The sequence below is a fragment of the Corythoichthys intestinalis genome, chromosome 15, assembly GCF_030265065.1.
Source record: "Corythoichthys intestinalis isolate RoL2023-P3 chromosome 15, ASM3026506v1, whole genome shotgun sequence".
NCBI classification, from domain to species: domain Eukaryota; kingdom Metazoa; phylum Chordata; class Actinopteri; order Syngnathiformes; family Syngnathidae; genus Corythoichthys; species Corythoichthys intestinalis.
In genome coordinates, this window is record NC_080409.1 from 10,218,464 (window position 1) to 10,236,272 (window position 17,809).

Here is a 17,809-nt window from a genome sequence, read left to right on the forward strand (position 1 = left end):
TGACTTGAAGGTAGTTCGTTAGTGTGTCCAATTATAAATTAAAAAGGTCAATTTATAAAATTAACTTACCGATGCAATCTTTGAGTCAGGGAACATTTCTTTTGCTAATTCTGAGAAGTGATCAGCAATAGTTGCAGGCAAATTGTGTTCGGCAACAAATTGGCAGGATAAAATCTCCGCTTTCGTCACTTTTCATTCTGCAGACTTCATCTTTATGACCAGTGTTGTTAATCTTACTTTAAAAATTAATTAATTACAGTTACAAATGACTTTTCCCAAAAAGTAATTCAGTTAGTAACTCAGTTACCTGAATGTAAAAGTAATTAGTTACTTGGCAAAGTAACTGGTTTTACCTTTAATGTTTTTTTTTTCCCATTTAAAAAAAACAACAACAAAAAAAACAACAAAAAAAACGTAGTAACCTTTGCTAATTTTGGAAGTCATTTAATGTTGTGAATCAACTGTTAAAGTTGTTAAAACTGGTCCCGTTTTTGCATTAGTTCCCTAGTTTTAAAGTTTTAAAACTGTTTCATCATTTAAAGATAGATTCAAGTCAAGATTTTTCCGATTTAGGAGTATTTTAGATAAAAAGTTACTTAGGTTCACTAGGAAGTTTCACTACAACAGAGCCTTTCTGAGAAGTCTACTGCTTTAAGATGGCGGCTGTTTACTAACGCCGCCGAGTCTGTCATTCCGCATGTAGTTCTATATGCATGTGTTATCTAGGCGTAGACTGTAGGCTGTCGGCTAGTCAGCTACAGCGTCACAACAATCACTCTCCTAACTCCGTGTCTCTGACTTTTCTTGCTTCATTCAACCAACGTAGTAACCCATAGTAACGCACATTGCCTTGTTGCCAAAACGGTGACAAAATCTGAACAGAGAAAAAAAAAACCGTAATGCACGAAAAATGTACAGATTTTGAACGTCCGGCGTATACATTTAAAAATCAGTGCTCACTTGTAAAAATTACGCCGAAACCGTACAACTTGGCAGGTATGCCATCTTGTTGCTAGGGACCTAGAAACCAAACAAAAACAGAGGATTCGGAAGAGGGCTTTAGAACGCAAAAGGGAATTGTATCGTGTAATCTTATGCTCGGTTCATACCGCAGGTCTTAATGCACAAATCCGATTTTTTCATGTTTTCCGACTCGAGTGAGGCATGAATTTGACATTCTGAAAGGGACAGGTTGCATAAAAGTGGACCACTTTAAATCCGATCTGGGCCACATTTTTCCAGAATTTGGCTGCGGTCTGAACTGTCAAGTCTCCCAAATCGGAATTCATGCAGCAATTACATGAGCAAAGAGCGAGAGGCACAGAGGACGGCAGCGATGGAGCTGTATATTAACGTTAACGCCTAGCTTGAACCCGGCTTTTTAGGAAGAGGCAGGCTTGACAACATTTACAAAAAAAATAAAATGGGGTGGGGGCAAGCTTGAGAATGTTCAGTTTTCTTTCTGTATGCTAAATGAGCAGTACTGTATTTCAATATTGCTTACATGGCTGAGATTCAGGGCAAACTGACATTTGTGTGTGCATCATGCACGCACATGCACGACGCACACACATAAAGTGCATCCGTTCGATCAATCCGTATAAACTTTGAATATAAGACTAAACGGGGATTATTTATATCTGTTATTCGTGTCCTCTTTTTGGAAATCAGGGTGATCATGGGACACGTAGTCCGTATACTACAACCAGCGACTAGAAAGCTGGTTCGGTTCGCGGTAGTTTTAGTAGGAAAGTGGCAAACATACATGTTGTTGTGTCTATCTATACATTTATCTATCAATCGCACTGGCAACGCAGATGAGGCAAAGACACTGTTCAAGTGGGTTCGCCGTGTTTTGCTTTCAAAAATAGCGGCCGATGTGCGCATGTGCGTGAAGTATACTTCCCTCGTTTTTAGTTTCGTTTTGCGCGTTTGTCAGCTAATTTTAGAAACCTTTTTGAGAAGATGGCATAAAGAAAAAAAGACGAGGAGTATCGTAATTTTCAGCAGGAATGGACAGAGGAATTTATGGAGAGTTTTTGACGAATTTTCGGATAAAAACAAGATAATTAAACGGATAAAAGACATGCCTCTGTCTGCAAAAAACTTGACGATCTTACCATCATAATGTCAAATCAAATTGAGGCAACGCAAGTGAAGGGCATAAATGCGGCACCGTTTTTTCTCCCGTTTTGAATGAGTCAACAGACGTAAGCAATTTATCCCAATTCAGCATGATTGCAAGTGATTGAAAGGGACAACAAGATGGAAGGATTTATTGAAGTCCTTCACTGAGTTCTGAAGGAATTCGGCCCCCCGGCCAAGCCGCGGAAACAGCGACAGCCGGACGAAATCGGTGTTCCGCTGGCACTGGTTCTGCAAGTCGGCCGGAAGGCCAAAACTCCGCGATTTCACTCCGGTGTTAACCCTTTGTACTGATTCCATGGTCCAAAAGTTTGAAAAAGGCTCACCGAAAACAGGTTGACAGTTTATTCGTCGACAATGGTCAAAAAACAAGGCAAAAACAAAGGACGGAGAGACCCTGCTGGATCCAAGGTCGGCAAAACAAGGCTAAATATAAATGTTACCGAACAACGACCGTGTTATCTAAATGTTCATTTCTTTATGAAAGCTGCGGTGGAGTGGGCCGGGCCGAAGGCGTGGCTGGGTGTCGTCTTGGGATCATCCCTCTGTGGCAGGTTTGGGCGGTGAAGTTTGTGTGTCATCCTTCGTGGCTGGGATGTGGTTGCCACGGCGACCGACGCAGGTCTTGACGTCCAAGGCGCCCGCGCTATCAATTTGTTATCCTGGTTGGGTGAGGATTTGTGGCGCTTCGTGAAAATGAAAAGAGGCGCATCCTAAGTTTCTAATGCCTAATACTTGAAAGGGCTCAATGGACAAAGGTAATCTAGAGGGGGCACGCCAAAAAAACTGATATGACAAAAAAATTGGAATTCTGCATTAAGACCTGCGGTATGAACCTAGCCTTAGTCAATGTTCCCTCTAAGCTGTGCACGTGCGCAATCGCACATTGCTCGCACTTACTCAGCGCACAAGAAATTCTATGCAGCGCACAAAATAAAATTCAACAGAAACGTATTGTAGCGTCCCTAGGACTACTGTCGGCACCGCAGTGATGTGTCAGCGCGACACTCCCATCGGCGGGTTCGATACGGCAATGCAACACTCCCATTGGTGGGTTACTACACCACGATTGTAAATAGCTGTGAGGTGCATGATGTGGGTGGGTGTGGAGAAAAATAAGCGTGAAAAGTGTGCTCCTTAGTAATTACAATGATTAAATATGCAAGCATCATCGATGACCCATGCAATTCACAGTGTTGGCTATGTTTTAGGCTCAAGTTATTAAAACTTAACCATTGCATATTAATATTTGTAGTATGAACTAGGCCTATCGCGATAACAAATTTTAGTGTACGATAATTATTCTCATAAATTATTGCGATATGCGATATTATTGCGCCCCCCCAATTTTTTTTAACCAATTTACAATAACACAGTGAGAATACAGTATATATTAATAGATCAAGTACACCCGTTTAAACGCGATAAATATTTACTCTTAAATTCAGAAACACTTTTTAAGAAATCACAACTAAAAACAATAGACCATGCCTCTTAAGTAAAAAACAAAAATATTGATACCGCGCAGAAACACAGAATAAATAAAATGTGTTTGGAAAAAAAAAAAAAAAATTGCACTTAATAACTTAAGCATTTAGGCAAATGAAAACTTTTCCAGTCATAGCTTCTGCAATGGTGTTCCATAGGTGTTCCAACGATACAGTTAAGTCATGGTTCGGTACGATTTTTGATACGGGGGACACGATTTTCGATCCAATTCAATACATTTAATGCTCTGTAAAAAAAAAAAAAAAAAACAATTATATTTTTTGTTTCGTTTTTTTTGTTGTTGTTTTTTTGTTTTGTTTTTGCTAACGAGCAAAAATTAAATTGCCATCATATAAACATGCATTTTAGTGCATAATACTTATGTGCTTACTTCTTACTGATCTGAAGGTTTACTAGGTTTACTACATGAGCAAGACATCCTATTTGTGGTCCGAATCCATCTGTGTCACGTACTGAGTTAACAATATTTGCAACATTATCTATAGTCACTGGTATGGATTGATTTGGCCTTCTTAACTTCCATTCAGTCATGACAGTTTAGAATTCATCGATGTCGTATATGGACTACGTGTCCCATAATCAATCTCGGGCTCACGTAGCCAATGGCATGGAACGTCACACATCTAGTTTGCCATTTCATGATATCTAGTGTGTGCACGCATTAAAAAAGTTAGCAAGCGCCGCTGAAGTCACGTCTGCTCATTACTACACAACACCAGCATATGATACTCGACTTTCATAAACAGGACGAGTTTGAAACACAGCGCTCTTAATTTCATTCAGCTGTTCGTTGTCAAAGCGAGGTTGTCCGTGGCAGCCAAGTCGGTAACAATGTTTTGGCGGACTTCGTTGTAAATATCCGGCGTTGTGCCGAAAAATAGCCGCCCCGTGTGAAATGTCACTCCTGACAGGAGCGCCCACACGTCAACAACACCGGCGCACCATACAGATGGTCCACAGTCACTCCGGAGCACTGACGCGGCCGGTATACGTTGAACAATAGCATATAATGGGAACAACTGGCTCCGGCGCTAGTTTTTGCCGGACCTGGAACGAAGATGCATTTTGCGCAGTTGGTAACGAGGAATCCGAACTTTTAACAGCATGTCTGCTGCATGCGCGCACGCACGTGCACGCGAGGCGATAAATCGCAGCGGAAAAATTACTGCCTTCATTTTTATTTATCGCGCGATAAATGGAATTATTGCATATTGCGACAGGCTTAGTATGAACAGCAATATTTGTAATCCAGCAGCTCTGCAGAGAACAGGCCGTCTAGGCCACCAGGCAGAGTGATGTCGTTTTTTTTCACCACTGATTTTTTAGTGGGAACGAAAGGGACTGCCCATTCCCCAAATCAATCACCCTGAAACACTGTACTGCTTACTCTTTGACCACGACATGGCTTTGTTTGAACAGTTAGATCTGTTAATATTGTTTTTTATTGGCAAGCTAGCAAGCACCATTGGCTCGCGCTAGCTCAGCCACTCTGGAGCCCTGCAACGAACAAATACCCAACAAATTGCAAGGAATTTCTTGAAACCAACTCATTAAACCCCAGCTAACTCGAAAATTACACCTAATGTCAAAAATTCTGAACTTCCCCTTTAAGTAACGACTCAGTTACATTGATTTTCTATAGGCAAACACTTACTGTTCAGGTTTGTCCAGCAGTTTGACCTCGTCTTCTTTAGAAGTCTCATAATGTTTCTTGATCTTGCCCAGCTCATCAGCAGTAGCCCTCTGTGATGTTCAAAAACAAAGCATTTACTTGAGCATCTACAAATGCAGAAACCTTGAATAAATCTTGCAAAACTCTATTAGCAGCAATACAGACTCTTGTAAGAGTTATAAACAAAACTATACGTACATTTTCATATAAAGCTTCAATGGTTTCCAAATCCACCACGGAGTTATCCACAGTGAGAACAGCTGTAACAGTAAACACAGGATTATTATAAACAGTGAGTCTAATAAACGAGGACAATGAGAGAAGATCTCGGCCAAAGTTTTCTGTCTTTTAAGATGGGCCAGTACATTCATGAGATGAAAAAAAACTTGTTTTTCTGACCAGGAATGAAAACTTAAAATGAAATGTTTATGGAGCGCAAACAATATGATGATTCATGACTTGAATTCAATTGGGAGTCGATGAAGGAATAATGATTAAAAAAACATTGGCCCCGATGGTCACGCTGGTAATATAACAGCAATAATTAAAATGCATCTTAAAATGCTATGTGAATTATATACGGTTATTTTATTGAACTAATTCACTGCCATTGATCGTGATAGTCATCAAATCCATTTGAAGTGGGAAGAATGCATCGAGTGATCGTGTTTCACTGCCATTGACGACTCTAGATGTCCAATTATTCCATCTAACGTCAAGTTAATTCACAGTTGGATGAACCCTCGTTTTGTTAGAAATCTGCCCACATTTTTGCTGGTGGATTAAATTTGAACTGTGATTTAACTCAGCTGGAAAATACTTAACTGCAAGGGCGTAGGTTTGGTCTCAATATTGGTAGGGACGATATAACAGCATAACCTGCATGTACGCTTTTTGCTGGGGACGGGACATTAATAAGACCAAACATATTTGGTGAACGGGGCTACACTTCTCACCAATATGAGCCAAATTAATTGAGAGGCTAAATGATTAATGCAAAATAAATCTGTATTGACCTACTTTCACACTGCAAATTTATAACATCTTAATCTGATATTTTTTTGTTAAATCTAGTCAAATAATTTTCTCTCATCTTGTTTTGAGTGTTGAAGGCTAGTTGACAGATTAATGCGTCAGATTCTTCCACTTACCTTAAGTAAATATTACTATTTATTCGTATTGAGCCCATACATCTAAAAGTTGGTCATTTTTCACCTAAATCAAGAAAAAATTGCTTTCAAATAATGTTTTGAACAATATTGTTGCATTAAGTTTCTGACGAACAAGTTTTTCTTTTAAGATTAAAATTAATTTGTTAATCTTATTTTCAGCTAGCTGTTTTTCTTATGTCAAGAAATCTAAGTCAGTAAATTTGACATGAAGTACTGTAGCAGATGCAAAATTAGTGGTGTGTTCCCCACCTCCACAATATTGATGTCTTTTTACATTACTTCTACATTCTAATATAACCTCGTCTTCGAAGGGGGCGGGGGAGGTGGCATGTTGTATTTCAGTCAGGCTGTGAATGCGTGTGTGTGTGTGTGTGTGTGTGTGTGGGGGGGGGTTCAAGTCATAAGCCAATCAAACGTGCGGCTGAGGGGGAAAAATGGACTGGCACATTCAGCTAGTGATAAGGGACATAATGAAAGTACTGTATTCACTTAATAATGGCTGGATCAATTCTGTCCTCACAACATATAGGAAGACAATCTAAATGACCTATATAACTGAAGTCATAATGCAAATAAGGTTGCTTAAAAATTGGTGGGGATAATTTCAGCATCCTGAAAAGTTGGTAGTGTTATGTCCCCACCGTCCCTATGCAAACCTACGCCGTTCCTGAACTGTAGCAGTATATTGTTTTCAGGTCAAGACTGACCCATTTTCAAGTCTTTAAAATGTAACATTGATTTTTGCATACCCAAACTTAAAAACCAGTCAATTTTGACCCATGCAGAATTGTGTTAACTAAGCCTGCTAGCAGGACTAAATGGTCCCTCGCAGTTTGGAGCAACTCGGACGGCACTCAGCTTAGGGTGGTGGTAGATTCAAATGACCCCTAAAGGACCCTTCAGGGTACAACTCTCATCAAGAACGGGAGGTTTTGTGCAGATATGTCATGTATCTGCCAAGATATGAGTTCAAATGAGTGGTGAGACAAAATTGCAACGGTCATTTTCACTTTGTTTGTACCCCTCTGCTTCAACAAAACCTCAATATTTTTCATCAGGCACCTGAACACATGTCTTAAGTCTACCCTAATGCAAGTTTGAGGTCAATTGATTTTTTTTTTCCCATTGAGGAGGAGCTATTAAAGCGTTTTCTGTTCCCAGCAGGGGACGCCAGGCCTAATGGGAGATATTACAATGCAGTCATGTTCAGGCTGGGATACCTCTCTTACATGCAAGATACGAAAAAGACTGACCCATGGATCAGGGAGTTATTAGTTATTTACCGAATTTGGCGTGTTGCCAAAAGGCCGACTGTGGCACCCCGCCCAGGTCAGGCCCGTGAATGAACACCATTTTGATAACTTTAGATCTCATATGTCTCATTAACAGTCTCACCAATTTTGAGGAGGATCCAATCAACTCCCTAGACGTCAATATCTCAAATGTGCACCCTGTAAATTGACTAAAATGGCTTAATTTTTCATATTCAATCCAAAATACACAAATTCCTGCTGGGTTTGGAATATGGGTCCAAGAGACTTTTTGGTGCAGTTTTGCATATCGACTCCCCAATTTTCGCCGCTCTACATTGAATGGCAGTGGGATGACTCACCCTCCCACTTCAATGGATTGGACGTCTACTAGTGATAAACTCACAGCAGAAGGATGAGAATAGCTTGTTTTTCTGTTCATTAGTTGTTTTATAGAATATCCTAGATTGATTTCCTGATCATTTTTGTATCGCCATATCGTGAGATCATCGTTATCGTGAGCTTTGTATCGCAAATCGTATCAACACTGGATAGTTTTTGGTTCCAGCACTACTTGATGCATTTAATTTTAAGTTCATTGCAATTAGTCAAAAGAATTTTCACGCTATTCATCTGGCTTAAAATTTGTAATTGTTGCCCAGCTCTCACATAAAGACCAGCGGCTGGAAAATGTTGATGCTTCCATTAACACTTCACAGACCTCCTCTTTTCAATGACGCATTGCTCTCAGCTAACAAGGTAAAACGTTGCGTTCTGCTTCGCAGCTGCTCTTGCAGTCAAGCTGTCAACGTTGGTCCCTGCGTCTGGTTCAGAGAGAGCGCTGGAGGTCCATTTCCTACATCTTATTAGAGTGGATTATTCAGTTCCTCAGCCATGCAGCCGTCAATCACACACCAAAGGGGGGCCTGCGCCAGAGTGCGTGGCGGCGCTCTGATCCGAGGGGAGCCGGATATCTCTCCACGCCGACAGATCAAAGCTCGCCCTCCGACCGCCTCGCACCCTCTCCTTCCACTTTTCACCCGTCGGGAGGTGTGTGTGTGTGTAGGGGGGCTGAGGTGTCACATCGGGGAGACCGACCCTCCTATTGCTCTTGACCCATGGTGGCCCTTCCGACGGGTGCTGTTCAGCTCGTCTCCTTAATTCGCTGCCATTGATGTTGTGCTAAGAGGTCGCCAACCCAAAATGTTGAAAGAGCCATATTGGACCAAAAATACAAAAAAACAAATATGTCTGGAGCCGCAAAAAATTAATAGCCTTACACTGCAATCCAAAAGTATTGGCACCCCTGTAATTCTGTCAGACAATGCTCAATTTCTCCCAGAAAATGTTTGTAATGCTTTGGTAGTAATATCTTCATTTATTTTGCTTGCAATGAAAAAACGCAAAAAAGAAAGAGAAAAAATTAAACCATTATCATTTTACGCGAAACTCCAAAAATGGCTCGGACAAAAGTATTGGCACCCTTTGAAAAATCATGTGATGCTTATCTAATTTGTGTAATTAACAGCCCCTGTTACTTACCTGTGGCACATAACAGGTGGTGACAATAACTAAATCACACTTGCAGCCAGTTAAAATGGATTAAAATTGATTCAACCTCTGTCCTGTGTCCTTGTGTGTACCACAATGAGCATGGAGAAAAGAAAGAAGACCAAAGAACTGTCTGAGGACTTGAGAAGCAAAATTGTGAGGAAGCATGGACAATTTCAAGGCTACAAGTCCATCTTCAAAGACCTGTATGTTCCTGTGTCTACCATGTGCAGTGTCATCAATAAGTGTAAAGCCCATGGCACTGTGGCTAACCTCCCTAGATGTGGACAGACAAGAAAAACTGACGAGATGTCAACGAAAGATTGTGCGGTTGGCGGATAAAGAACCTCGACTAACATCCAAACAAGTTGAAGCCGTCCTGCAGTCCGAGGGTGCAACAGTGTCAACCCTTACTATCCGTCGGCGTCTGAATGAAAAGGGACTCTATGGTAGGATACCCAGGAAGATCCCACTTCTGACCCAGAGACATATAAAAGCCAGGCAGGAGTTTGCCAAAACTTACCTGAGAAAGCCAAAAACGTTTTGGAAGTATGTTCTCTGGTCAGATGAGAAAAAAGTAGAGCTTTTTGAGAAAAGGCATCAACATAGAGTTTACAGTAAAAAAAACGAGGCCTATAAAGAAAAGAACACGGTCCCCATAGTAAAACATGTCGGAGGTTCCCTGATGTTTTGGGTTGCTTTGCTACCTCTGGAACTGGACTGCTCAACCGTGTGCATGGCATTAAAAAGTCTGAAGACTACCAACAAATTTTGCAGCATAATGTAGGGCCCAGTGTGAGAAAGCTGGGTCTCCTTCAGAGGTCATGGGTCCTCCAGCAGGACAATGACCCAAAACACACTTCAAAAAGCACTAGAAAATGGTTTGGGAGAAAGCATTGGAGACTTCTAATGTGGCCAGCAATGAGTCCAGACCTGAATCCCACCTGTGGAGAGATCTGAAAATGGCACCCTTCAAATCTCAGAGACCTGGAGCAGTTTGCCAAAGAAGAATGGTCTAAAATTTCAGCAGAGCATTGTAAGAAACTCATTGATGGATATCGGAAGCGGTTGTTTGCAGTTATTTTTGTCTAAAGTGCTACCAAGTATTAGGCTATAACTGTCTATAAATGTCAAATTTCAAGTAATTTGCTTTTTATTCATTTTTTGGGTTTATTTCCATTTCCGATTTCAATTAGTTTGTAATTCTCTTGATGATTTGATGTGGTTTCTATGTATAATTTTACTTCCTGTTTCAATTGTCTTTGTTTTTATGTATCTTTTTGATTTAATGTGATGTTACGAATCATTTTCTCTGTTTGTGGATCTTCCTGATCTTGATGTAAAGAACTTTGAATTGCCTTATGTTGAATTGTGCTGTACAAATAAATTTGCCTTACCTAAATATCAAATAAACTACCCAAAACAAGTATTATACATCAAATTAATAAAACTAATTGAAGAATTAAATCGCGACTGGCAACAAATTGGTGGACAAGACAATATTACGTGATTATAAAAAAAATAATGACTGGAGACAAAATGCTGGATGAGCCTCCGGCGTCGAAATCACATAAGTCGGGTACGTCGTAACCCGGTGACTAACTGTGGAAGTAATTACAGGAGTTATTTCCTCTGGTTTCTGTGCCATTGGCAACACTACACATCCAACCCAGTCATAATGAACTGAATGTCTATGGTTGTCAATGGCAGCCAATGCCAAGCAATGAGTTCAGTTGGGGCCCATCACACATTTCCTGTTGATTTTTGGTCACTTCCTTTTTCTTTTAGAATACTTACAGGTCACTATCTGTTAAATTTGGGACATTTACAGATCACTTCCTGTTGATTTTGGGTTACTGGAAAAGGAAGTGACTCAAGAAATGAATAAAAAGAGACTCAAAATCAACAGAAAGTAAACTGTAAATTCCCTAAAATGAGAAGGAAGTGACCTGTAAATGCAAAAGACTGGCTGCAAATGGTCTGGTATCAGCTCCATGGACAGCGCTAGACGTCCAATCCAGTCAAAATGAATTAGCTGCCCAGCGCTGTTAATAGTAGCCAGTAAGCTAATGTAGACACTATTCTAATTTAAGTCTTTTCTGTTAGAAACAAAACTATGTTAATAAAGTTATACTTTATTGTAAGTTGATCTATATTATTATTTTTTCTTTAATACAAAACAATGACAATGTTACTCATGTGTACTCATAATAAAAATATTTTTTTAGACAAATGTGACTATTTACAGTGGCGGCAGAAAGTTGGGGGGGCGAAACGTTTACGTCTTCTTTGGGGGGGTTTGGGGGCGTAACAGAAAATAATTGAGAAGGACTGAAGTAACCTGAAATTACAAAGAACATAGACTTTATAATGATATTGACGGAACACGGGGCACAGGGCCGATTAACAGGGGGCCTGCATTGTTGGCGTGGCCGTCAAAGTGGATTCTCAGACGAAGAGCTTTCTTGTTGAAAATTCTTGTGAATAAATGCTTAAATCCCTGAATTCTTTATAGATATGGAAATAAAAAAGTCTCGATTCTTGGTTGAAAGCAAAAAAAAACCCAAAACGTGCAGTTAGCTTTTATTTTACGTAAATATGTCGAAGTATGATGCGAGTTTGTTAGTCAATGTGGCAGCCGCCTTATGTAAACAGAGCTTTTCTGTTGAAAATACTTGTGAATAAATGCTTAAATCCCTGAATTATTTATAGATATGGGGGTAAAACAGTCTCAATTCTTGGTTAAAAGCAAAAAAACGAGCAGTTAGCATTTATTTTACGTAAATATGTCGAAGAATGATGCTAGTCTGTTAGACAATGTGGCGGCAGCCTTTCAACATAGAGCTTTTTACGCTGAAAATTCTTGTGAGAAAACGAAAAATATAATAATTACCTTGAATCCTCGAACAAGTTACTCCTGAGACAATCCTTTCTGTTTGTATGCGGTACAGCTTTCGTACTTTCTCAACATAAATCCGGCGTTGGATCGCTGCATGTGTCGCTGCAACCGACTTCGAATAACTGAAGCGGATTGTGGGATGGCCCCCTACTTGAAGGCGTGGCGCAGTGAAGGTCGAATCTGACTCGTCAATATCATTTTGAAGTCTATGCAAAGAAGTTACCCAAAATTAACACTTAAGCTTCCATTGGCAATCATAGATGTCCAAGTCACTCAAACTGCGAGGACCGGCTGTGATTGCTCATATTTCAGTACCATTGACGGCGCTGGATGTCCAATCCATTTTGCATGGGAGGGGACAATTGAACTTATTTGGCCAAAAATGAACTTGTCCAGCCCACACAGGATCTTAAGCAATGAATGTAGCCCGGGAACCAAAATGACTTTGACATCCCTGAGTTAAAAGATTAACTCAACAGGGTCAACTTACTTGTGAGTGGTCCTTTTGGCCAAAAATCAGTACCAAAATCGAGCTCGTAGCCAACAGCAAACGCCGCGTGGCTTTCTTTGCTTGTCTTTGGGAGGTTTTATGTGGTCGCTCCATTTCTGCTAACTGTTGAAGGTGCTTTTCTTCATGTTTACATCATTAGCAGGGTGTCAGTCCCATTAGGCTTGTGGAAACCGTCACCGGCAACAATAAACAGATCTGCCGGTCGCGTGCTCAGACTAGCAGGCGGCAAGCTCTCTCAGCCACAATCCCGGGACGACGCACTATTTTACGCGGGTTTTCCACAAATGAGCCGCCGAGTCCGTTTCCTCGAATGAGACGGACGGCGTTTTGATTGTAAACAGAGGGAGACTGGGATGTTTGCTTTTATGGCAGCGGTGCCGTCTCGCATTTTGACAAATCGAGGCATTTGCGCAAACTGGAAAAATCCCCCAGATTCCACTTGAAAGGGAAACAAATACTAAAAGGCGTCTGGAGTTACAAATCAGGAGCTGTCAAAAAAATGTAGGAAATTATTCTCCGCTGCTGAGCTCCCGGTTTATCATCGAGAATGCTTCATCTGCATTTCATCAAGAGCCCGCTAAATTTATAGTTGAATGGAAACATTGTAAAGTCCGGTTATTCATTTCGAACATGGCATCTAAATGTGAGCTCTCTGCTAGAGGCATTCAAAATGATTGCAGACACGCCAATAGCAGGAAATGTTTTTCACCTTGCTGGATGTCTTTCATTTCCAGATGCAGGCTCGATATGAGGATGCCGACAGCTTGTGAACGCTTCCCATCCAGCAGCTTGATTATCTGGAGACAAACCAAAATTCCTTGCTATTGTTAGACAGAACAGAGGATTGCTACGGCGCACATTTACTTGCGTAACATTGCTAAGGTCATATTTTTGGGGGGGACTCAGGACCAAGACTAGCGTGTTTAACGTTGAAAAACGGTTTTGATCCCCCCGCCATCGGCGAAGCTGAGAAATGTCCCGTTTTTGAGTTACGAGCGAAAGATCGGAGGGCGCATTGCTCAGGTTAGATATAGGGATAAAAGGGATTTTGTGTCAAAGAAGCAAATAGAAAAAACTCGAGATAGGAAGGTCGTAAGTCGGTTTTGACAACTTTTATCATGTAAAACTCATCCTTCCGCATGCCTTCTTCCAATCATCGGAAATGGGTTTTCCGCCATTTTTATTTATTTATTTATTTTTTGATCTAACTTCCACTAGGAAGGTCATAGAGGGCCGGAACAAAGGGCGGTTTCTCACTAGCACTGTAAGGTCCATTTTAAACGGACCAGAGTTCTTTTTCTCAGATAGTCCGCTTCGTTTTGTAAATGTGAACGCATATCCAAACTTTAGTTCGAACCAAACAAACAAACTCTGGTCCGCTCAAAAATCGTGGATCTCAGCCCGCCTCGAATCATTTGCTCCCAGAAACGTATAAATACGTTCCATTTTTAAATGCTTCATTGTCCCAAAAATGTATTTATACGTCTTTTGCGTTTTTTTTTTTTTTTTTTCAAGAAGAATCTATAGCTTGCAATCTATCTGAGAAACAAAAAACAAGGCTCCAAACCCATTTTAAAGCAATAAAACTGGCCACTGGAGGGCAGTAGCGCATTTTGCAAAGGCCCGCAACCCGATTCAATAGCAATGAAAGGCCGGGCAGCACGGTCGGAGTGCTGGCGGCAGTGTGCCTGGAATGCCAGGCGCTGGACGACGGAGCAAAACGACTGAGACCATCGTGCAGCGGGCTCGCCAAGCAGACCCCGCAGAGATTCAAAAATAATCCATCTTTGCGAGACAGACAACGATGAGCGAAAAGTCTACGCGGCGACAACGGCGTCATCTCGGCGACAACAGGCGTCATATCTCAGTAGTTATGTGTAAACAAATTGTTACTTTGCTATCAAAAGCTCTATTTGTCTTGTTCTTTATGATATTTTGTAAAAGGAAAACATTATTCAGATGTTTGGGAAGTAACTAATGCAAAAAAAAGCTGTGTTAAAGTCAAAGTTATGTTTGAAATGTATGAGTTTATAAAAAGCTCATTTTTTCCGTTTTTTCATCAGAAATTGGAAAATTGCTCAAACTAAGCTATTTTCTAAGGCTGATTTCTGAAGAATGGAAAAAGATATGAACTTAACTTTTTTTTCTGCCGAAAGAAGAGTGTCTAATCTTTGTTTTGGTGGGTTCCATGTTTATATAGCAATAGAACAGAATTTTCTGTGGGCCTTGCAAAATCAGTCAAAACCCAGAAAAACGGCCGGTAGCGAAGAGCCTTGCTCTGGTGAAAATGGCTGGGAGTGAATGAGTTAAGCACACCTTGCTTCACTTGTGAATGCAACAGGAGCAGGGTGCGCTTTTGCTACTTTACGTACAGCGTCACAGCACGTAACACGCAGTGCATCCTTGGAAGCAGAAGTACAGCACGCACGTGATCCAAAATCAACAATGGCAAGAGGACAGACAATTAAACATGGCCAAATGTTGTTGTACTGAGCTAAGCAGTTGCATTTGATACACAGAATCGGGTTTTAATGTCGCAGTTGTGTTTTGCATGCTGTTCCTGAGTTCATGTGTGAGAATTACAGCGGCCGAGAAAGACAGAACCTCTCGGGGCGGCCGTTTCGTGAGTCTCGCTCTCCTGGAAGTGCCGACAATTTGACAGTTCAAAAAGTCACGAAAGTGAGAGCAATTGCACACCTGTGTGGCTTGGGGTACCACGCGGTTCGCTTTCATGGTGTAATTTTCTCCTGTGCGTTTTTTATATATTCCAGTTCGCTCGACATCGAGTCGGGAGGTAGCGACACCGCCGCTTGCTGGGCAGCAACTTAATTTAGGCTACATTACGTGCAGCGTCGCAGCACCACGCTGTGACACTCCACGCTCCCTCCCACCCAGAAAGGGAGGAAAGGGAAAGTATTTTCTCTTCTATTTGTCCAATCAATAAGTGCGCCTTTCGTCCACGTACTGCTACTCGTAAAGTTCGTTTGGTGCAGTGTGAATGCTGAACCTTTTCAACAAGTCATTTGCAAGTGCTGTTGCGAGGTAGCTCTCCAACCAGACCCTGGTCCTCTTAATGTGAAAGTGCCCGAAGACCAGCGTGTTCAGCGTCGATGGTGGTATGTTATAAAAAGGCTGTGTGGCTTTAATGACTGATTGGCTGCAATTGACAGCGGCGCTAGTGGGTTTTCTTTCGAATAAATTTTCTTGCAGTAATTAGCACAACACAAACTCTGTGACCAGGTCTGGCAGTAAACGAGTTAAGCTAGATGTCCAATCCAGTCAATATGAATTGGATGTCAAGTGCCGTCAATGGCAGCCAGTGAGTTAACGTATTCTAATGGAAGATTTTGTGAGCAACCTTTGGTTTAAAAAGTGACACCTTTTTAAATGATACTTCGATGATGATGATACTTCGATTCATGTCAGGAGCAGTAATGTACTACAGTAATGTGAAAAACACTAATCTACAGTAATGTGAAAAAAAATGGGGCACCCCATTAAATATTCAGTTCTTTAAAAGAAATGTTCACATATCAGTGTCTGATTTTGTTTTTCTTTATCTCTGGAAAAGAAAGGCATTTAATTGCAGGCAAACAATAGAAATTAACATTGTTTTACTTATTAAACCAAATATATCAAATAAAATGCATATTCTAACTGAGGAAAAAGTTAAGACACCCTACCACCTAGTAGCTAGTGTTACCCCCCTTTTACCACCATAACTTCAGTGAGACACTTTTGTAGCCATTTACCAGTCTTTGACGTCGGTGTGAAGAACGTTTGCCCCACTCCTCAACGCAGAATACTTTCAGCTGTGAGATTTTTGAGGGGTTTCTTGCCTGTACAGCCAGTTTGAAACCACCCAAGAGCATCTCAATGGGATTAAGATCTGGGCTTTGAGTCGCCCATTCCAGGACTCTCCATTTCTTTTCAGCCAGTCCTTGGTGGAATTACCGGTTATTTTTTGGGTCATTGATTGTGATGATCTCACATGTTCCTCAAGCACCCTCTGATGCACGATAGAATTCATGGTGGATTCTATGATGGTGAGCTGGCCAGGTCTTGCTGTAGCAAAGCATCCCCAAACCATGACACTTCCACCTCCATGCTTCACAGTTGGTATGAGGTTCTTTTCCTGGAATGCTGTATTGGGTTTACGCCAAACATGTCCTCTGTTCTGGTGGCCCAATAATTCAATTTTAGATTCATCTTTCGAAAGAAAATTATTCCAGAAGTCCTGGTCGTTGTCTTCATTCACTCTGGCAAACTTCAGTCTGGCCATGTTCTTGGAGCACAAAGGTTTCCTCCCATGAATGTTAAATTGGTGAAGTCTGTTTCTGATTGTAGAGGCATGCACTTTCACATCAACAGTAGTAAGAGCCTGCTGTAGGTCCTGTGATGACATTTAGGGTTTTTGGAGACTTCTTTTGCTTGGACGGCCCGACCTGGGCATGTTGGCAGTTGTTTTGAATGTCCTCCACTTGTAGACTATTTTCCGGCAGTGCATTGGCTGATTACATATTCTTTCGAGATCTTTTGAAATCCCTGACCAGATTCAGCGTATATCTTCTTTCTGAAGGCCTCAGAGAGCTCCTTTGATCTTACCACGGTGTTCTCTCTCATTTCAACAGTCAGTCACTGTTGAAATATTCTGCGTTGAGGAGTGGGGCAAAATTTCTTCAGACCGATGTCAAAGACTGGTAGACGGCTACAAAAGCGTCTTACTGAAGTTAAAGGCCGAGTTATACTTCCGCGTCAGACCTGCACCGTCAAGGAAGACCCGAGTTACGACCCTGCGCCGTAGCCTGACGCCTCTCGAATTTTCTAACCTTTGCGTCGCGTCGACGTGTATGACGTGGCAGAAACGGACTGTGATTGGTCCGCTCAGACTGTTGTTTCCAGTTCAGCGCGAAATCACCGCCATTGTAGAATAGAATCAAACATTATTTTCTACACGCAAAAATGGACCAAGCCGACGGGAGTATCATCGAAGAGCAAGTCTCGTCAAGACATTATTGTGATTGCCAAATGGCAAGGTCGGCGATTGAAAAAAAAAAAAAAAAATGGAAGAACCACCGAGACGTGTGTGTTCGGAATCGA

At 41.3% G+C, this 17,809-nt stretch overlaps 1 protein-coding gene across 2 annotated transcripts in view; it reads right to left on the bottom strand.

Annotated features, from left to right (window-relative positions):
* The window catches only part of LOC130930697 (formin-1-like), a 187,155-nt gene that overhangs the window by 61,274 nt on the left and 108,072 nt on the right, over positions 1–17,809 (bottom strand). For both annotated transcript variants that reach the window (XM_057858746.1, XM_057858747.1), the window contains 3 exons: positions 13,419–13,506; positions 5,525–5,586; positions 5,309–5,397 (listed from right to left, as the gene is read on the bottom strand). In XM_057858746.1, coding sequence (XP_057714729.1) covers positions 5,309–5,397; positions 5,525–5,586; positions 13,419–13,506 — 239 coding nt within the window. The remainder of the gene's footprint in view (positions 1–5,308; positions 5,398–5,524; positions 5,587–13,418; positions 13,507–17,809) is intronic.